General features: G+C 39.6%; 1 protein-coding gene across 1 annotated transcript in view; it reads right to left on the bottom strand.

The window, feature by feature from the left end:
- Positions 1–19,242, bottom strand: part of SUCLG2 (succinate-CoA ligase GDP-forming subunit beta) — a 131,892-nt gene extending 112,650 nt beyond the window's left edge. The window contains exon 1 of the mRNA XM_074151424.1: positions 19,124–19,242. Within this exon, the coding sequence (XP_074007525.1) occupies positions 19,124–19,207 (84 nt within the window). The 5' untranslated portion in view covers positions 19,208–19,242. The remainder of the gene's footprint in view (positions 1–19,123) is intronic.
- Between the last annotated feature and the right edge of the window lie 3,297 nt (positions 19,243–22,539).

The raw sequence follows: 22,539 nt of genomic DNA, 5'->3' as shown, positions 1-22,539 counted from the left end.
ATCATTGTGGCAGACGCATCAAGAAATCAAACATCTCTTTTGGACCATCTTAATAAGGCCAGGTGTTACATGTAGTTTATTGACTTCTGCCAGAGAAAAAAATTGATTGTTCACATGATCTGCATATTCTTTTCTTTTCCACCTTTTCGTTTGGGTTTTTTTTTTTTTTTATTTAAACGCTAAGGGCTCTGCACAAATAATGTATTTGGAGGGTAGTTGCATTATTCTTCTACTACTCAGTCTGCCAATTCTTGAGCTGTCACATGGCAACAAAAAATAAACTGCATTATCTGAATAATATGGGATAAACAATAACAATATAGTTAAACAGGAGTGGAACTACAAGTACACTTTAAAGCACAAATCTATTTCACTATAAGAAAAAAAAACAAACCCAGATTTAGAAAACACTGCAGCAAAGAGACATCTTTGTCCTTATATATGCAGCATTAACTACTCTGATGTGCAACATCGTTCAAATGACCCAAGAGGTATCTTTTGAGTGCTTGCTTTTGAAAAAAAAAACCCACACACACACATAAAACCAGGAGAAACTGTCTTAATGTATTCACCAAGAAGTTTGCAAATTGCATGTTAACTACTTCAGCAAAACTCTGCTCAGAAATATGTGTTCCGTAGAACCACAAGAGTAGCATCAGTAATGCAAGCTTCAAACTAAACTACTGATTATTTCTTATCTGCACCTATATGCTGAGGTGTTAGCTCAGTAAAATGTTTTTTCACTCTTCGGCCTCCCTGGTAAAACCTCCGAAGTTGACTCCAAGAGTGATGATTTCACACAAATACTGCCATATAGCATGTAGGCGGCAGGTACCAAAGAGTATCACGCAGGAGCAAGTAAGATAAACAGAGAAGATTTAATAAACAAACAAGCAGAAAAAAAATCAGAGTAACATGCACTCATGAAAAAAATCAGTGGCTTTTTGAAGCCGACTCAGGTAACAGAGGAGCCTCACCAGTAGCTGTGTCAGTAGAACAACTGAAGCTTGTGAGCATTTTTAGCCAACAGAATTATCAACCACTGTAACTTCTCATTAACCCTTCCACTCAATGACAAGCTACTACTACAAGACAGCATTCTTCCAAAAAGCAAAACAAACGTAAAGCAAGTTTTGAAAATAGTAACAAGGGCTGGAGAACACAGCATTTTCAGGCAGAGCCCACTACCCACCTGTAGAATTCTAACTGTTAAGCACCACATATTTTCTATAAACACAAATGTATCGCTTAAGTCCCATCTGTAACAAGGATATGACGAAACTGTTGAAAAGAACTGAATGGTCAAGTCTGACAGCCAACCAAAGATTCAAATTATGATCCCTACTACAACCAAGCCCTTTTGGTCTTAAGAAAATTAATTTCAAAAAACTTTTTGCAATTTCATGCCTAATTCCACATGGAACTACCTCTGCTAAGCGTCCACATTGAGTGGGTATTTCACCATATCAAGTTCAGTGATCAAGTTTAGAAAATTTCGCTTAAAAACCCTAACCTTAAATACTTATTTTCTCTTACTAAGTCTCTTCAGGTAAAATCTGTACTTTTGGAAAATGCCAAATAATTCTAGCTAGGGGAAGAGAATCCAGTGATAATCAGCACTATTAAAGAAAACAAAACCACCACCACCACCCCCCTCATCACTAAGTAAATTTCCGGGATAATTAAGCATCCCTTGACAAGGCTATATAATTTGAACAGCTCTACTGTTTACATTAACCTAGCTTAATGCATTTTATTGCACAACTGTTAAAAGGAAGACACACTTTAGTCACATCCAACATTCCCTTTTCATTCATAGTATGAATGGAAGCCAGTAATAATATGAAACAAAGATGGATGTCTCAAAAGTACCTGACAGTAAAGATGGTCAAATAAATGCATATTACTTTCTTCCCCCTCTGCTGCTCCACTGCACTAATGTAGCTGTAACTATGCTAATAGATCCTGTGCCAGTATAAAACAGCTCTACCAATGCAAATTATCTCTGCATGAATGCAAATTACATGTCAAATGTATATAGTATCAAGTTTTATAAATATGGACTACAGTGTAATGCTTACACTGAAAAGAAGTCATTTGGGGAGGAAAACTGTGGTGTCTATGGGGAAGTCTTTTAGAGGTATCCCATACCCAAAATAAAAAGTGTGTTTTGCGTATCTTATCTAAAATAACAAAAAAATAATAATATCTTTTTGCTTACCCAACACATTCTACAGCATTCTAGTTTATTCAATTTGTGCTCTCTGACCTGTAATACAATTCCAAGAGCACATGAAAGAAAACAGATACACAAAGATGACAGTAATGAAACAGCAAACCATTCATCAATATAAGAAATAAACTTTTATTATATTTATTGACATACAGCTACTGTAATTGACAAAGTTGTAGGAGAAGTTCCTATCAAAAAAGAACCATCAGAAATGCAACTAAACAGTGTACCTTCACATAAACTAGCTTGGGTATAGGTACATTTTATTTGGTCATATACTTGAAATATATGACATATGCCACTGGAAACAAACCAAACACAATTAACGTTACATATCTATAGGTATATTATGAAAAAGAGGACAATAAATGTCCTTCCCAAGTAACGTCCTGTTGGCTACCTCAAATCCGCAATTTTAACCTTCCAAAAGCAGGAGTTAGCATCCAGACTATCCTAACTAAAAGCCACTGAGGAAACCATCTTCCATCAACATCCCAAATTGCTCACTTAAGACTGCAGACAGTATGGCTGTGAGGTCCCTTGGTATCAGCACAGACCATCAGCTTCACCCAACACTGAGCATTTTGATCAAAGTCTCAATCTAGTCTTCTGTGATACATTTAAAAGATAAAACTGATTTTATGAGCTAGTTTAGGAAGAATTCTTGAATATTTTCTTGCAAAACCAGAATTCTTATACTTCTATCCATAGTAGTTAGGAATTGCTTATTTCTTATAGTTTGTATCAAAACACTGTGAGCAATCTTGACCCTAAACATCAGTATTTGATTTTAAAATCTTCCACAGGTACAGCTGAAGACCTTTTAGGAGTTGAATTCTAATATTTATTCCCACCACTAAGAATTCATTTTAACTGAATTAAAACAAAGGCAACACACAAACTCTAGTTAGCAGTAATAGACCTCTTAGTTCCAAATTTATCACTTAAAATACACCACATAAAATATCTCGAGCAGTAAAATGCAGTATGTCTCAGAGAAAAAATAATAATAAAAAAAAAAAAAATCACACTTCCCAGTTCTTTAAAGGCTATGACATTTCGATCAATAAACTGCAGGAGCAATTTACGGTTTTATACTACTGAACTGTATGCTCACTTTTCAGAATGAGTGAGATCTGTCACTGCAATTGTTAAGGTTAATGTAACTCTCAACTTCAAATAAAATAAAATAAAACCCCACCATGAAATATGCCACTACATCATTGTTTACTAAAGCTAAACAGTCTTTTCTAATAATTATTACTATTCCTAACAGCTATTCTCTTCACGTGCACAAAAAAAAAAATAGAAAAGTTGGGGGTTTGGTCATAAAAGGAGCACAAATGCTGTTAATGTTATTATTAGGATTTCTACTGTTAAATTGTTTACAAAAATTAGATGCAGACAAACAGTTGAGGGGATGGTCAAGAGCTTGGAAAGCAAAAGTTCTATTAAGTATGCAAACTTTAAAAATTTTCAAAAGACTGAAACAGGCAACTGTGTCTTCTCAGAACTCCACATTCTGAAAATCTAGCCATTATGTTGAGCAAGCAAATCTTGATAGCAAAGCACAAAATTAAATCCTATTTTGCAAAATCTTTGCCCAGCATTGCTCAATTTTCAATAAGCTCATTTGGGTAATTGAAAAACAACATTAAAGCATTCTGAAGCCTCTGAAAACACTAATCCACTCTTTAAGTCATGCTTAGACTTAAGGAGAAGTGTATCAGCTCAATCCATAGGCAGTTTAGTGACATTTAAATAGCAGCACCTAGAGCAATCGACCAATTGCTACCCCTGCAGTCTTCCTGCCAAAGCTGATGCCAACTTAGACTTCACCACCACGCTCCCATATATTGTGACGTACCCTCACACATCCATATAGCCCCTCTGACAGCCAAGTGCTTTTTCTTACTTGAAACCAAGAAGCCAAGGTACTGGAAGAAGTCATTACTACAGGGCTGTGGTTTCCCACTTCAGATGACCCAGAGGCAAGTTGCTACCATGGCTTCCTGGCTGCTCACTCCTTGGTTCTCCCTCATGTCCTCGAGCCTGAAGTGGAGCTAACCCAGCAGAAAGCTCCTTTTGCTGCCCATTTTGACTCTGTGACCCAACCCACCAGGGGACCAGGTGAAGATAAGAGCCAGTGCAAGAGCCACCCCAATGCAGACAGGACCCCCACTTCTGCCAGCAGCCTGCCCTTACCCCGGGGTAGCAGAGACACTGGACCACGCTGCCTGTTGCAAACCGAGCCTAGGGAAGACAATGTGAAACTACATGGTAACGACTCAACCGCATGTTCCCTTCTGAAGCAACTACACAAATTCACTGCGACTCGCTGTAGAGGACAGTAACACTCCACAAGAGCTATGGTTCAGAAGTCTCCAGTTTGAAACAGTCAAAGAATTTTTATTTTTTTTATTACTATATTAAGTGTTTGTGTCATCATTTTAATTCTAGTTTATGCAATCAAAACAAGTGCTTAGTTAAATCTTCCCCTGAAGACTTTCATATAGTTCAAGGAAAAGCCAATTTCTCTTGTCATGTTGCAAGGTTCTTTTAATAGGAGCCACTGCAAAACAGAGATAGGAAGGCAGGAATCACAGCGTATCACAGCAGGAAACATCAAGATGGTGACAAACTTCAAAGAAATAAAGGAAAGAGCTTTCTTGAACTAGTAGCATGTCAATTTTAGACAAGGAAGCTATTTTAACTGAAAAGCTAAAGGAGGTATATTTAGTCATCTCATCCTTTTTGGTTATGAGAAACTACCTCCTCTTCCCTCGCAAGGCAGCAGCAGTTATTCAAATGCAACACAATAGAGCCAGAATATAAACTACAGATTACCTATCTGTAGATAATAAAGCACACTAAAAACTAATAAATGCCAGTTGACATCACTTGTCTGTTGAGAAACAGGCAGTCACCGATTACTAACAGCATGTGAATTTGTTTAATGATTATGCTAATTTACTGAACTCTTATTAGCCAGATATACAGGCAGTACTGATGAGTTTCATAAGGCATTATAAAGTATGGCTGAATTGTTTCGGAACAAATTAAACAGAACATACTGTACACAATTTAAAGGAATAATAAAAGCCCGGTAGTGAGTCAATCCGCAGGATGAGCTCTCTGAAAAAGGCACAAGTTCTCTGAACTGTACAGACCTAAAAACCTACTGCTGCAGCAGGAAACTTCACATCTACGTGCATAGGAATTTACATCTGACCCTCCTGAACAGAGGTGAGAGAAGGTTCACACCTGGCATACAAGTGTCAGCGCTTTATAAACCTGAATTTGTCATGTGTTACCATACGTCTGCTCTAACAGGTAGAGACTGCTTGAGAAACCATGTCCGAGATGACAGACCAGCTCTACGGAGCTCACCAGGGCAGAGGTTGAAGGACTCAGATCAGGGGCACTGAAGAACGTGGTACGTTGCTTTTTCCCCACAACCATCTATTGTACCTTTTTGCTGTTGTTGTTACTAATAAATTCTAACCTATCCACAGGAAGGACAGTAAAAGATTGTCCATCTGCAGATTTAGTACAGTGCATCTTGGCCCTGAAAACAAAAGCAGCTATTAAACTTTCAACTCATAATTTTTCTTTGCTTGTGTTGGGGTTGCATGTAGTTTCTCTTTTTCTCTCTTAAGAATTTTAAGTTCCTAAATTAAGAAGGAAATAGAAATTGTTTTTTCACTCAGGAAAAGAATCACTACAAGCAATATCTGTCAATTTGTAATCATTTATTCATACACAATTTACATGAGAAACAATATTACTTTCTCCTTCAAATTTCAGGTCTTGCCAAGGGAGTTTTATTTCAATAATATTGTCGAAATGAACAGCAATTGACATCAAATAAAACCTATAAAATACTCTCTACACGATATGGCCATATAAGCCACACTTCTGCTTTTTAAGGAGAATGTAAAAAGTCAGGCACAAGAGAGTGCAGGAGGGTGTGCTTTTAGTCAGAGTAAGAAGGTCTGATATTTTATGTGTAATACAGGACAGTTCAAAGTAGCAAGATCCTGCAGGAACCGTTTAGAAAAAGAACAGTTTCAGCCTCAACCCGAACAGCCTACCCTGAATGTTAAAATTAACCTAGGAAAGTGAATGATTTAAAGAAATAAACCTACCGGACTTAAATCCAAAGTAATGTCATGAATCAAACTCCCTCACTCTCCGCTGATTTCCTTACTGAAGCAGGTGAACCTTCCCGAAACCCACTTACAAGCTCAACTGTCAGCTTTGCAAGGTAACTGAACCCACGTGGTTCTATTTGAGCTTTTTAAGATCAAAATTCAAATACCATCATGACTGGGGGGACTGAATATTTCATTCGTTACCCCCTACCTCAAAATTAATTCATTAATATATATGTAAAATAGTCACAAGGATTTACCTCCTCCACCTCTAAACCAACATTCCCTGCCACTTAAAAAAAAAAAAAAAAAAAGATATTTAACCGTAATGATGTATTAATCAATATTCTGTTTGGAAACATATAATAATACTTCAACATCCTTCTTTATTTTTGGTTCAGCCTCTCTCAATGACAGATAATGACAGATTCTCTCGGCTAGGAAAGAGGAACATCAGGAGTGTGTCCATCAGTTGTGAAGTGGTTGGATGCTGTTGAGGCTTTCTTTGGTTTATATATCTCTTTCATTAAAACCCACCTTCTAAATCCTACCACAGTGGCTCCAACACAAAACAGTATCATTTTGCTGCGCTTTAACAAATGGCACAAAAACAAAAGAGGACTCTAGAAGACAGCACCAAATTCATTCACAACTCTAAAACTTAACAAAGCCATATACATTTGATTATAAAAATGTAACAGTATCTATTCAGTAACTTTTTACCTAAGTCATAAGGATATGTACATCAAAAACAAAGTTTTAGAAGCATCTCAGTTATGCCTTGGGTATTTCACAGTATTGCAGATAAAATGGTAAGGACTATTTAAGCTTTGCCAGTCTCTTAGTAAATGTACTCAGGGTGAAAGTGGACCTGAAAACCCTGAACTGCTATTTTAACAAAACCCTAATGCCTCTCTTAACAGTTCTCCTGACTGTTCCTGCCAGCTGTCTACTGCAAGAAACCTTTTTACTTCAAGGATTCCCAAATGTCTGTCTCTATACCTTTCCATCCTACTGTGTTCTTTTGATTTTATCCTTGTACTCCTTCTTGTCCTTTTATAATCAGTCTGATTGCAAACTGATTGATCCCAAGCTTAACCTCTGCACTCCCCTGGAAAAGATGCAGCATGGTGTGATGTTCCTACACCGCTGAACTCATTTGGGTCATTAGCTCAAGGAAAGAAAAAAAAGAAACTATACAATTTTGTTCCAATGTGCCTTTAAATCACATTTATAAACTCAGCTTTCTGATTTATCCTTCTGTTTACTTCTTGTGCAAGGAAGCACAGACAAGAATGAACATGAAGCAAGTCCTTCACTCATTGCAGATTTAAAGTCTCTAGTAATGATTATACTTTATAGACTTATTTACAGCTTGCTTACACACAGGGATTTTGACAGCTATTCTGTAAATACACTCTCCCACCCACTAAGCTCCATTGTAAACTACCAGGAACATGCACAGGGTCAGACTTGAACTCCTTCTATCATCCTTATTCTCCTTATCTCAGAAAACCAGAATCTGAGCCCATATCCTTGCGCACTACAAGGCAGACCCTAGCAGCTACCACCTGGATGATCCTTCTGGGTGTCTGTGGATATGGTTTTGTGAGGACTGCAGTCGTCAAAAGCAAAAGAGGAGACAGTGGAAAGAACATCCTCTTGGACGGCAAGACCTCACAATTCCATTTCTCCTACCTTGCCAGCCTATTGATCAGCAGTTGTTTCAGTCAGGCTGCTACAGACTGACCTCCAAATTAAGGAGGACAGAGCCAAATCCCTGACACCCTGCACCTCCACCCAGGGGAGTATTGAGGCTTCTACTTACATACAAACACCAAAATAGAAATTGCTGCGAATTAAGCGACAGCACACCTTTGACACTGACACGTTCTCCAATGCATTCTGCTTAGCATTTAAAGGCTGACTGAGCAGAGCTGAGTATACTCAAATCCCACTAAAATTCACCTGAACAGTGAACATGAACAACTCGTGAAAAACCCAGCTGAAACGTGGCAGGCTCCTTATTCTATGAGATTCCGTGAAAGCCTTCTGGTTTGAACAACACGCCTAAGGTCACGGAACAAACAGGATGTCAACAAAACAAAGAAGCCTGCGCAGACAAAAGGCTGCTCCTGCACTCCAAGGGGCAAACAGCTTTGCACCAGGTAGGGAATGTGCCCTCTTCACTTACTTCAGAAAATACATGCAAAACATGTTTTTTTCTTGCATTCTTTAACCAGATTTCAGCAGAATGAAACAGTATTTAAAATACTTACTGTACATCCACATGTGGCCAAGAAGCGAGCGTGCCTACAGAAGTTTTGTACTTCTAGAACCAATTTGCAGAGCTTTTGCTTGGGTAAAGGAAACAAGAATATGAATTCACAGATTCAATTTCTGCTTTTGTCGATGTGCTAGCCACCACTAGCACTACTTTGCATTAGTAATTAATTTTACTCAGATTATGTTCATTTTGCTTATTTAAAACTTCAAAGCTTTAGGAAAAGCATACTTTCCTGACCTAAAAAGTAAAGCCTTTGAAGTATCTGATGAAAATAAACTCACTACCATACACAACCACATAATCAGTTGCAGAAAATACTGTAATGCTTTCCCTTGCTTTGCAAATGAAAGACGATTGCTGGTGATACGCACCGCCTATTCAAAAAGTGAAATGAGTTATCTTTTCCACATAAATCAGAAATATTCTTTTATTTTAAATATCTTGAGGGGAAATCTAATATTTTTGCTCTCATCTTATGAAGTGTTTTGCATTCCTAATTTTTTTACAAGATTTAAATTATACTTTTATGCACCTGTGAACAAATGCTTCAACTGTTAATATAGCCAGGAAAAAATAATTCTATAACTAATTTACCACCAACAATGAAATATAAAAAGCATGCTTTTCAGAGTATCCCCACTATCAATATTTTGTACACTTCATCCTAATTAAGCTTCCTGAATCATTAGGAAACTCAAAGCACGGTCAATGGTTTGATCAGAGATGTTTCTGAATTCCTGACTCAAGTAATCATGTCTACCAAAGAAGCTTTTCACGCCTACCATGCCCTGGAAGAATACTTCTTCAAGTGTTAGGAGGCACTGATATTTTAAGAAACGCAACAATAATGCCAATTTAGACAATTTGTGCTCCATTTCTCATCACAGAGAAGCAAATATGAAACATAATCATTTTTTTATCCCAGGTCTTTAATACTTGAAGTCAAATCTTGATAATTTCCATGCTACCTAACTATGTCATCATAGAAGATTATGACTTTGAGCCCTAAGCAGCAGAGCACTCCCAAGCAATAAAGATGCAAATGCCCACAGCAGTAGAAAAAGAAATATAGTAAAGTATCTAGAGAAATAGTTTTACCTCATGCTTAAGTGAGAGATGGTTGACCAAGCCAGTGCAGAATGGACTAAACTTTTTTGTCCTGGAAGCACCAAAAAAATGACTGGTATACAATTTTTGTTTAAATCTGACTGTTTCCCTTCTTGTAGTGTTAACAAATCTTGTTTTCAATTAGACCATTTGACTTAGACTGACATGAAGCAAACTCAAAGGAACAAATATACAAGAGGAAGACCCTTCTGGCTGCTTGGGCAGAGTTGGGGAGACACCAGAAATCGCTACAGAATAATTGATGAAAATATACTTTTAATAGGAAGCCAGAAGTTATGAACATTTCTCCTTCCTTTGCAGGTCATTTCTTTATTAATATTTCTCCATTATTCACACTGGAAATTCACCCTGCTGCCACTCTGAAATCTCAAAACAAGCCTAGGACACTACGAACGGTATCACCTCTTCATCATCAAAGACTGACCTTAAAGCAGATTTCTACATTTCTAACACTACCGATCAAACTTTCCAGGCAAATGAAAAACTATTTCAAGTCATCCCTAAAACAAAGCAATCTCTGATTTCTTTGCTTCCTAGAAACATAGGCACGTTCACGACGTGCTCGGCCGTTTGGAATGATTGAGACTTACAGAAGCATGGAAGCTGGGTGCACAGTAAAAGCTAATCAGCGAGCAAAGGGAATCGAGGAGAGCAATCCCTCATCAGAAACATGTTCACAGAGTAGCTCTCTAAAAACACTGCCGACCCGCCAGCTGATAACATTAATCAGGCACTAAGCGACAGAGGTCACCACCAAAGCCAATGCCAACCCAAAATGGCTGCTCATAAGAGACAGCAAAGTAATGAACAAAGCATTCAGCCGCTGGACCTACCCATCACCAGACAGAAATGCCCCAGCAAACCTCCCGCACGAGGTGGGAAGTGCCAGCTCCGCAACGTCAGAAACTCCTGAGCGCTCCTCCATGACAAACACCACGCAAGACATCCCATCCCCACCACAGATCTCCCACTGCTATAGGAAAGGTCTAAAAAAATATCCTAGAAAACTGGCTGTGATGGATAACTGGACCTTCAAAGGAATAAGAAGTATTACTGAGGCTGGGACTTAAAAACACGTATTTTGCTTTTTGATCATAAAATCTCATTTTATTTCACTCTTAACAGATGCTACCAGTGTGGTGTTGGAGGAGACATCTCTGCATCAATGGAAGAAAATACTGAAAAATGACCAGACGTTACAATCCATAATCTGTAACAGGTTCCAAGACCGCAGAACTCGAAACTCCTCACTTCCCCCCCAACAGACTGACACCTCTGCCTGCCGTGGTTTTGTCACCTTGGATAAACTATGAGGTAACTAGGAGATTTTGAAAACAGACTGATCAGAAGAACCTCCCCATCAGCACCACACAGAGAAGTACTAACTGAGAGGACATGGAAAAAATCCCAGACAGACAGGTTCTGCACCAGGCTTTTTCTACCCAACAAAAAAGATCTATGCAGCTCCTAAAACCCAAACGTATAATAGCCATAATAACATAGATCACAGGTAAATTAAATGTAGCCTTAAAAACTCCAGTCAGAGTATGCATGGTTCTGAATGGTACCAATAAACTTATTAAAACATATGGCCTGACTATATGGAGAGAGAAGGAGGAAAAGGGGTTTAATGCAACAGAACAGAACTTCCAAGCCCAAAGGATGGAACACTTCACTGATTAAGGAAACTGGGACTATTCCCAGCCTCATTCCTAGCACCTTATTACAACCCATACTGTATCCATCAAAATAAATATCATCCACTGCTCTTGCCTCAACTACAAAGCTATCACCTCACCAGAGAAGCATTTAGCCAAGCATTTCCCCTTCATAAATCCAGGCCGTCCTGATCTTCCCATCCCCAACCAGTTCTTCCTTGTTGGCACGCATGAGGTCCAGTAGTGTCTCCTGTTGTCGGCTCCTCAGTCATCTGCACTAGGAAGTTGTTATCAAGGCTCTCCAGAAAATCCAGAATCCTCCTGGATTACTTGATTACTTGGGCCCTGCTGCGCTGTCACTCCAGCAGATACTGGAGCGAATGAAGTCCCCCATGAGGACCAGGGCCTGCTAAAATGAGGCTTCCTCCAGTTGTCTGAAGCTTCATCTGATTCTTGCTGATGAAGCTGCCTGCAGCAGACACATACAATAACACTGTTAATAATGTTGTTCTGCCCGTTAATCCTGACCCACAGGATGGGTCATCACCCCTCCCTAGATGGAGCTCCACGCATTCCAGCCTCTCTCTCACATAACGTTTCATATCATGTTTAAAGAAAAGTCTAAACATCGGTTCCTCTATTCCCAAAATTTATAGCATTAGTTTAGACTATTTTAATCTGAGTCATTTAACTGAAAAACAAATCCAGACTGAAACTCTGCATGAAAGAATTCAATTAAATAGATTCACTGTCTCCAATGTGTTTGGCGGGGCAGAGTTGAAGCTAGAAAATTTAAGAGAAAATAAATGTCTCCTTCCATCTTCAGACCTTAAAAAGCCAAGCAAATAATCTGTTGACAATAACAAGTTTTCTGTTGTTTTTAATAGACCTTTCGTCTATAATTTTGATTAAAAAAAGTCTTTTACCTTACCTATAATTGTTATCTATAATTTGCACATATAATTTTTCCCATAACTGGAATTCTGCAGACACTTTTATACCAATATACCAAGCAACTCTTTCTTTCCCCCCAAGGGAGTAACTGCTTTCTTAGCTGCCACTAAATTAGCAGATGTCAAATTAAACTATTCTTTTGTTCATGGATTTCTCAGAGGAAGATCTCAAAAGAATGATGAAATATTCCACTAGTAATTTGTGTCTAGTTTTTAATTTGGAGCTTCATATTTTTTAGTCAAAAGTCTTGGATAAGCAGACAAACCTACCAAACATGATCACAAGTCTCCCTTAATTCTCCATTCCTGGCAGTTCCTACAAAACTTCCACATCTTGCAAAGAATTTTAGTGGACAAGAGTTAAATGCCAAAGGTAAAGTAACTACAGTAAGAGTCATTGTCTCTCCTCCTGACACAAATTGAGACTATTGCTCATTGCTTATATTCCTCAGAGTCTATCTACTCCTGTAATACCTTGCCATTTTTCATCTTTCCCAGTTATTGTTCCCATGAGCTTGCTTATTGCTCCAGAAGTATTGTAAATGCACACTGTACAAATGGGTGTTTAAAGTTGCTGCTACTGATGCTCTCAAAATACCTATCCACTTTCAGACAAGTAAAACTCTTCCATTTACAGTTTAAAATAACCCTTTTGTTCCAAACTGAATTACTGCCCACTGAATCCTGAAGGTATTTTGTCTGTTCCACCTTCTGTAAGACAAACCACGAAATTTATTAACTTAAAATGCCAAGGCATTTTTTATAAAAAGTCACATGTTCACTCTACAAATGCAGAAAGCACACTGCAAAGTTGCAACATTTATAATGCCTCTTGTACAAACTAATTTAGCTGATAAGGACCTGCACGTAACCTTTGGTCCTTCAGTTGTAAACAACACGAATCTATACCTTTTTATTATTGAAAGCACTAAAGTAAAATCCAAATCATTAATTATACAAAGATACAAATGATAGAGGCAAATTTAAACTACTTTGCTCTGTAGGGCCAATCAATAAAGGCTACTGCACAAATTAAAGACAAACACAGTGGTCTAAAATTGATCAGCCACCAAGTACTACCAATGTGTAAGGGAAATAAACCCAAAGGAATAATAATTTATCACTCACAAAATATTTTAAAAGTGCTTTTCTTAAATAAAACAGTCTTTGAGTGACACAGCCCATCCCACATTCACGCCCAATAGGGACAGTGCCTACAGCTTTATGATTTTGGATTCTAAGCTTACACGCTATCAGATCACCACAGAAATAAACCAAAATGTAATTCAATTTTGGGATATAGACTCTGGTAGTTGAGAAAACCTGTGAGCAAGCAGAAAGAGACCAGGAAGGAAAAAGCTTACAGGTAAATCTGCTCAACAAATCAGCACCTTTTAAACAAACTAACAAACCAGAAAAAGTGAAACTCAAAAACTTTTATTTACTGTTTAACTGAGGATTTTAAAAAGTGTTCCAACAAATAGGTTCCAATACTTGCTATTTTTCTATTCCTTCACAGTAAACATTTAGCCACGAATTTTTTTAAGAACATTCCCATCAGCATAATGTCACAAACAAAACAAAAAAATATCACCACGGAAACCCCACCAATCTTGGGTTCTTACTGCCATGACCATATCAAAGGAGGGCTTCAACGTACAGTTTAGAATCTGATTTAACTATCATTCACACAAGAGACTTGAACAGCACAGCACACCTCCACTATTCAGGAATTTTTCACAATAGTCAATCTTAACCTCTCTTAGTTTCATGCCCACTCCTGCTGTGTTATCTAGTTAAAATAAGATCAATAGCCAGCTATTAATTATGGATCAATGTTTAATTACAGGTTCCAAAGTTACTGTCATAATCAGTTGCACAGATGACATGATTTCTCTGTTCTGTGTTTTATTAAAATGCTATGGAGTGACGAAGAGATGAGCATCAGCTAACTGATTCACAGATGGCTAGAAATTGGCTTTTTCAGCAGAGGGTATTAAAGAAGGGAATTTTCTGGAGAAAATCCTTAGGGTATGTGCTCAAAGCTGCAGATTTTAGTCTCAAACATGCACAGAAAGATTGGACTGCCCGAGGCAATAATGAGCTGAGCCACTCGCTACAGGTGTGGTCAACAGCAACAAAAAATAATGTATCTGTTAGGGTTAAGTAATCCTGGAACTGTACCTGCGAGTGAGTCCCCGAAACTGGGAGTGGGAGAATCATATCACTATGCACTAAATGAATACATTTCCAATTTTTGCTGAAAATGAACCTTCCAAACAAGAGATGGGAAAATACAGTGGAGAAATGATCTAAGAAACAACCAAACCCCAAGTGTTTCTAAACACTCATCTCACATTTCTGTATTCCCAAAAGAATCTCGACATCTTAATGCATTCTTTATAGTATCATTGTTGGCAGACATCAGCCAGAAAGATCAAATGGAAGTTTGGAAAAAAAAAAAAAAAATTAAATAAAAATCAATTGCCACGCACTGACAATATTCCAGAGAAAAACAGAAGGAAACAAACAATCACTCAGATACCTGTAAAGAAAACAGAGAGTTTGTCTATTAACGCTTTATCTAGTGCCTCAGGAGGCAGATCAATGAAAAAACACTTGCTTTTATAGTAAAAACTTTAATCAATCCTAAATACGCCCAAGCAAGGTAAGCAATCTCTTTGGGTAAACTGGTTGGGAGTTCAGATGGAGGGCGGGGAGGTAGAGTTTACTTATCCATAGCCAGATTTAAGACTGCAGGTGTCCCAGCTAGTTCTTAACATAATGTCATATTCATGAAGGCTGTCTCTTCTTATTTAGTTAGTCTTATCCCTTGATTACACCTACATAAGGTACAAAAGGTAAGTAAATGCTGCAAAGTACAGCTTCTCTACTTCAAGACCAAGCTGTGAATATTTGTGGCAGAGCCAAATTGCTCCCAAGGCAGAAGTTCTACCAGTATAAAACTACCTGAAAAAATACATTAAAAAAAAATCACAGTCTCAAATTATATTTATGTTCTCACTTCCTTCTCTTATCTCAAAGGAGTCAATAACCATGTGTTTAATGGAACGGCCAGGGAGGAGTGGGACAAACATTTGCTCCACTTTGGCATTTCAGTTTTGTCTGGAGTTTGAAGAGGGCTTTCCAGTCATTTAGTTTAGGTACTTACAGAAAAAACTGTTTGTGAAAGTCTGTAGGCTCATGTATTTCCCGCCTCTAAACATAAAACCTTAAAAATTATAGCAAAACTGTCAACCAGGTAAAGCCAAATAGGGAATCAGTCTGAACCTTCAAGAAACTTTCAAAAACTTAAGATAAAGCCAAGAAAAAAGTAAGAATTTGGCATTGAAGTAGCTTCTGAAGTCATGAATTGAAAGTTATTTCCAGTTATGTTTTCTGTTGCATGGAAGATCATTAAACTCACAGCTGATAGCTTCTTAACAAAGACAGAACTTTCTCTGTTCAGCATTAATGAGGCTATATAGGTATTCAAGTCTAGGAATTGAAGATATTTGCAGCGAGCAACCTTGTACAGTTCCCTATTTTTAACATATATAGCACTCAGCCGATTTTATAACAGGAATATTGCTTAATCTCATTTTATTTCCCATATTTTCAATGTGCGTGAAATTTGGAGATGTTTGGACTGAGGACCATTCTGAAGGCTAGGATAGAGCTGCCTAATGCACCAGCCAATCTGCTCACTGTATTAGAAAACCGGAGAGTTTCCTTAAGCATTTTTTTTATATAATTCTGATTTAATTGTTCCTTATTTATATTCATCACTGAAATCCACTGCATCTGAAGCTACTTTGAAAACACAGCATTTTCCCAAAGGGCCCAATCCAACTCCCATTCAAATAAACAGCCTTCAATGGAGCCTATTTGTTGCTAGCCAACAAGATTGAATTCTGCTGCAGAGTGGTCCCTGAAGCGTTTGTCACAGCTCTTTACAAATATTGCTCCAGTAAGAGCAGGTCTAAATACACTTGTCCACATGCACTGCAGACAACTGAAATCTATCTTTTAACTTCTTGAAACACTCGGTCAGATTTAAACTCCAAAAGCACAAAGAACTGAATCTATCAAGAATATAAGAAGTAAAAAATGTTTAACAGTTACAAAAAGGTAAAGAGCCAAAGGGAAAGCAGAAGGACAATAAAATATTTTCTTGCGATATGATCAAGTACCATTTAGTCCACCCCTAAAATGAAGTTACACAGAAAAATGTTTGTGTGTAGATTCTAATGACAGTATACAACCAGACTTGTTTCAACACAGCTATGAACAACATTAACAGTTTTGAAATAATAAGAAATTTTGTAACAGATACAAAGCCTATGAAAACCACTCCAATATTAAGTCATGAAGGTTATGAGGAAAGATTTTAAATCTCAGCAAGTACCTACGCACAAAGGGTTACCAAAACAACAAAGTTTAGACTGTTATTTCTTTATTATACTCTTACCATATGGAAGACCCTCATCTGTGAAAACAACAATGCGACAGGCTTTGACAAGAGGACAGGGTTTGCTGGTTTATGGCAAATAAATAAATAGAAGTAACAGTGTAACTTCTGGTCTGAGCTAAGTAGTGAAAGATACAACTGAGAAAAACTCTTTCAACGGAAGAGTTACTCTCAGATGCGTATCCTACTTTGTAGCACAGAAATCCAGACTCTGATGAATTTACCCATAGTTTAAACTCTGAGACAGCGGGAGATTAGAATATTATTTAGATGGGAATCATATAATGTAGTGTAGCAAAAATGAAGACCTTTCCACAGGAAAGTGTTTTCCTTTGAAATTAAGAATTTCATTTGTTGTTATACAGTATTGATGTGGTTCTTGAAAATAGTCTACTCGGAAAGCACAGATCTTGTGAGATGCTCTCAATATCTGTCAGTTCAGAAACAGAATAATATAATACGATTTATAATACAAGTTCAATATCTCTATTTCATAAGTAAAACACAAAGAAAGATAAAGTGTTTGGTTTTTTTTTTTTTTAAAGTTGGCCACCTTAATATCCCAATAATAAATACTCTTGCGAATCTGAGTTGATATCCAGTGATTTCAGTAGGGCAACCTACAGGATCACTCCACGCTTTGAGAGGTGACAGAACAGAGCGGGAACTCCTAATTTCCACCTCTCCCTCAAATCCCCACTGCAGCACCAGATAAACTGAGCTCAACCAAAACACTTCCTACGCCTCGTTCCGAGATGACTCTGTCCAGACAATGCTCCATACTCAGGCCCTACAAAACCCCTCTGTATGAGAGCCCTGCAAGAAGAGTAGGGACACACAGAAAAACAGGGAAGTTACCTCCGAGCTCCTTATTTAAGATCAGAGTCACATAAGCCATCATGGCAGGAACGCATCTTCACCCATATAACGCATACGCACCAAACGCTGTTGGGACTGACAGGATCGCTCATCAACACAACTAGATTGAAATACATATGTATGTACACAGAGATAAATATTTGTATATACACAATTACGTGTATGTATATATCCACTCTCCTTGTCTGTGTGTGTATATATATACACACATGAAATGGACAGACACCGAATGAATTAATTGCACAGAATTGCCAAATAGCATGCCCACCATTAGAAAGGGAAAGTTGGGCACCAAATACTTCAGATTTAAAACTGAGCTAGCTAATTTCCTTCAGGTTAAAAGATAAACCACACAGAAGTAGATGTACAGTGCAAGTTGGGTTCAGCACCACCATTTATCCAAACGGCCGTCCCACGCAGCCATACACCGGCCATGGCAGCACCTGCAGAGCAGAACCGGCCAGAAACACACTTTATTCACTGCAGAGGCTTTTGCTTCTGGGAAAATACTTATGCTCAGAAGCGCGGACCAAAGTAGATTCTCATACAGCTGCTGATCTGATAAAAGGACAAAATAAAGAGGCTGGTTGCCAAAGGCACCAGAGCTGTCTAAAACGTACATATCTCATTTTACCTCAGCGTGGCTGCTGTCGAAGTGAATAAAGAACTCCCGCTACACCTCAGGAGAGCTCCTGAACGCAAGCCCTTCAAGGAGGCTCATTTACTCTTCCCCACCATGCTTTTGGGAGCCAAGACCACTGGGAAGTCAGGGCGACCACCAGCCCTTCCAGGTGACCGCAGCCAGGCGTCCGCACTCCAGCCTCACCTCAGCCACCAGCACAAAGCCAAAGCCAACCCGCCGCTAAGACCCGAAACCTGTTTCCATAAATGATATCGCCTCACGTGCGGTGTCACCTCCTTCTGCTACTGAAAAAATTAAAAGTACGTTTAGTTTTAGGGGCTGGGAGGTTTTCAGAGCTGGTGACGCTGTGGGGGGTGCAGCCCTGGCACGGCCGAGCGCTGCTACCAGACCTTTGCCCCGGCCCCACGAGGAGCCGGGCTCGAGCGAGCGAGGGCCGCCCGCCAAAAGCGCGGCCGGGCTGAAGGCATCCTCCCGGCGAGGAAACCTGAGCGGCAGCCCGAGCTCCGCCGAGGCGGAAAGCGAGAGGTCCCTCTCCACCTGCCTCAGGCGGGAGGTTGCGAGGGGAGCGCCCCACCAGCAGTCGGGGAAAGGTTGCGGAGGGGACGGGGAGCGGGGCGGCTCCTAAGCAGAGGCTCCCCTCTCCAGCGCGCCAGGTGCGCGGCCCGCCGCCCTCCCTCAGCGCCCGGGGCCGCGGCGGCCGGCGCCGGGCTCACTCACCGGGAAGCTGCCCCGCAGGCGGGCGGATCTCATGGCCAGGTCCCGCAGCGCAGCCCTCGCCTGCCTAGCCAGGGGAGCCGCCATCTTAACCGCGCCGCCTGCCCGCCTCGGCGGCCGCTGTCTCCGCCCTGCCCCGCTCCCCGGGCGGAAGCTCGGCGCGGCCCCGCGGCGCCCACCCCGCCGGAGGGGAGGAGAGGGGACGGGCGGGCCGCGGGGCTGGATGTGAGGGGCGGACGGGGTGGGGTTCCGTGTGGGGAGGACATCTTGGGGCAGGGCGCACGGCTGGGCTCGGTGTGAGGGAAGGGCGGGTTGGGGGGCTGTGAGGGGCCGGGGGTAAATGCAAGAGGGAGCTTTGTGGGGAAGGCGGTGGCTGGGGACGATGGGGCCAATAGTGTGTGGAGGAACTGGGTAGCGTGAGGTGACAGCCCTGAGCTGCTGGAGATACTGCCCTGAGTGGTCTGCCTTTTGGCTTTTTTTTTCATGACTAAAACCACTTTTTTCTTTTTTTTTTTATTTTTAATAGGAAATTAACCCAAGCTAATAAGCCCTAATAAGCCCTGCTGGGATCTAGCTGATTCTTCGTAGGCACTTTAATCTGAACTCCACAAAATGCCTCTGTTCGTTCTTCGTCCACAGGTAAAACCTGTTAATGCCAAACTGAATTCAGGCCTACCTGGGGACAGGGCTTCAGACCAGAGCCCTGATAGCTCGTGGCTCCTCATGTGGAGTTCCCAGTCCGAGCTGTGGCTTCATAAAGTGAGTCCCAGAAGCCAGATTTGTGGAAATACTTCATTCCACCCATCAGGAATGACTTAGGGGCTGGTGTGGACACAGGTGGTGTGTGTTTACAGTCTAAAGCATGCTCAGTAGTCACATGGCCTGGTCTTTGCAGGTAGTCTCTATGTGAGCCCACCAAGCATTTCTGTATCCATTTCTGGTTAGTGCACAGTCTGTATAATCCACCTATGAATAATGGAGAGTTGACTTTAAAGACTTCACACAAATTAGCAGTTAGCAATGATGGTTTGGAAAAAAAAAAATTGTGAAAATTGAGCGGCAGATGAGATGCCCTTGCAATTTTACAACAGTTCATATTAAATTCACCTCTATTGAAGCATGCAGAGTTTAGCATTATATGCAGCCATTAGTTATGCTGAGCATTATTTATTCAGTGGTTTATGATGAAGTAGTCAGATAAACAAAACAGTCAAATCCCCGTCTTCTAGTCCAGGATATGAGTGGGAACAAAGGAGGATGCTCCTGTCAGTGCTTAGAACTTACACTCCTAGACATGTTTTTAAAAAAAAAATCAGGACTGAACAACTTCTTTATTGGAATTTAATCAGCAAATAAATTATACTTCTATTAAAAAAAAACCCTGCAATTTCATAAAAACTGAGGTGCTAGAAAAATCTGAAATTGAACAGTTTTGTCTTTGTCATGACAATTTAAGTAATGTAATATGTTTCAATAAAGAATCTGAAGATGCAGCTTTTTGATAGCATTGAGCAATAATGTATGGTACCCAGTATTAACCTAGGTATTACTGTTTCCTTATTCTTTCAGAATATTATATCCTGACTTCGGTATTATGATGTAGGAAATATAATTTCATTTTTAGTTTCATGACTGTGGTTCAGTAAGCACAGTGTTTCCTATTCATACAAACTATTATGGCTGTCTGCATTAGGTTTATATATATAACAGGTATATAAGCTTTCAGATAATGTGTGTGGATTGCATGTAACACTATCATTTAATGCTATAAGGAGCACTTTCACTACATAATATGAATAGTGGGGAACCTTCTTTACTATATTTTTTATTGTTTAGATTTAGTAAATGGAAAAATACTGTGCAAACGCACAGTGTATGTTAGTCACCAAGACATGATTTTTTTTGTATCTATCTCTAGGGTAGAAGATACCTGGTCTTTAAAGTATGATGAGAAAAGGTATAGAGATTCATTGTCTTCACATTCAGTTTCCTTCTATGTATATGTAAACCAAAGAAAATATAGATCAAATGGATCTCTGAAGCAATTAGCATGGCAAGCAACAGCCAGCTTTCTTGGAGGTACACATTATGTATTATTGTTAGAAAACTCACTTGGGATGCAGGAGTTTGGGAACTGCTAAGGGGTAGTCCCAACATGCTATCCTTACAAATAAGGAGGGAAGGTGAGTGAACTGCAAAATAAAAAAGGATAGAGGGAGAGAGGCTGATTTCAAGCGACATTCCTTCTAGGCTTCCAGACATTCATGGAATCATAGAATAGTTTGGGTTGGAAGGGACCTTTAAAGGCCACCTAGTCCAACTCTCCTTCAATGAGCGGGGACAGCTTGAACTAAATCAGGCTGCTCAGAGTTCTGTCCAACCTGACCTTGAATGTTTCCAGGGTTGGGGCACCTACCACCTCTCTGGGCAACCTGGGCCAGTGTTTCACCACCCTCAGGGTAAAAACTTTCTTCCTTATATCTAGCCTAAATCTTCACTCTTAGTTTAAAACCCCCTGTCCTCTTGCTACAGGCCATCTTAAAAAGTCTGTCCCCATCTTTCTTATAAGTCCTCTTTAAGTACTGGAAGGCCACTATAAGGTCTCCCTGGAGCCTTCTCTTCTCCAGTCTGAATAACCCCAACTCTCCCAGCCTGTCTTCATAGGAGAGATGTTCCATCCCTCTGATCATTTTTGTGACCCTCCTCTGGACCTGCTCCAGCAGGTCCATGTCTTTCCTGTGCTGAGGAAACCCTGTATCTATTATGGGTATGCAGCATTTGAGGGTGCTGCCTTTCTCATATCTTCCCCAGGATGCATAAAAAGCTAGATTGTAGCTAAGCTTTTTAGCAGTGGCCTACTTAATGCAAAACAACCAGTAATGTTTCTGCAATTAAGTTTAAAAAAGCATCATATAAGTCATAACTCTTAAGAACTTATCCTTAAGCCTAAATAGTTGACAGCGTTCAAGTGAAAACATTTAAAAACCAAAAAAGTTACCTTATCACAGATAAAGCATAATTTTAAGTGTTTTTTCATTTCCTCTACATTGCAGCAGTACTTGTTAACAGTGAAATAGTATGTTCATTTTCTCATCCACGCAGATTACCTCCCCAACCATTATTCCATAAGATTGATGTCACACCCAGCACATGGATGGTGTATCCAGCCGTTCAGAAAGGTTGTTTTATCATTAACTTTTCATTTAACCATAAAACCATTTGAAAAATGCAAACTCATTATAGCTAGCAGAGCTGAATGAAGGGTTTTTTCATAATAATTTTTCCTGAGTAACATATCTGAGTTCATGGTACATGTCAGGAATAAAACCACTATTATAGCAGTGAAACCAGGAGCATTTATGTTTTCATGGGTAGGATACTCTTCTAACTTAGGCTGAAATAGAATTGGACCAAATACA

Source organism: Numenius arquata, chromosome 8, assembly GCF_964106895.1.
Source record: "Numenius arquata chromosome 8, bNumArq3.hap1.1, whole genome shotgun sequence".
Taxonomy (NCBI): domain Eukaryota; kingdom Metazoa; phylum Chordata; class Aves; order Charadriiformes; family Scolopacidae; genus Numenius; species Numenius arquata.
This window is presented reverse-complemented; position numbering and strand designations above follow the sequence as displayed.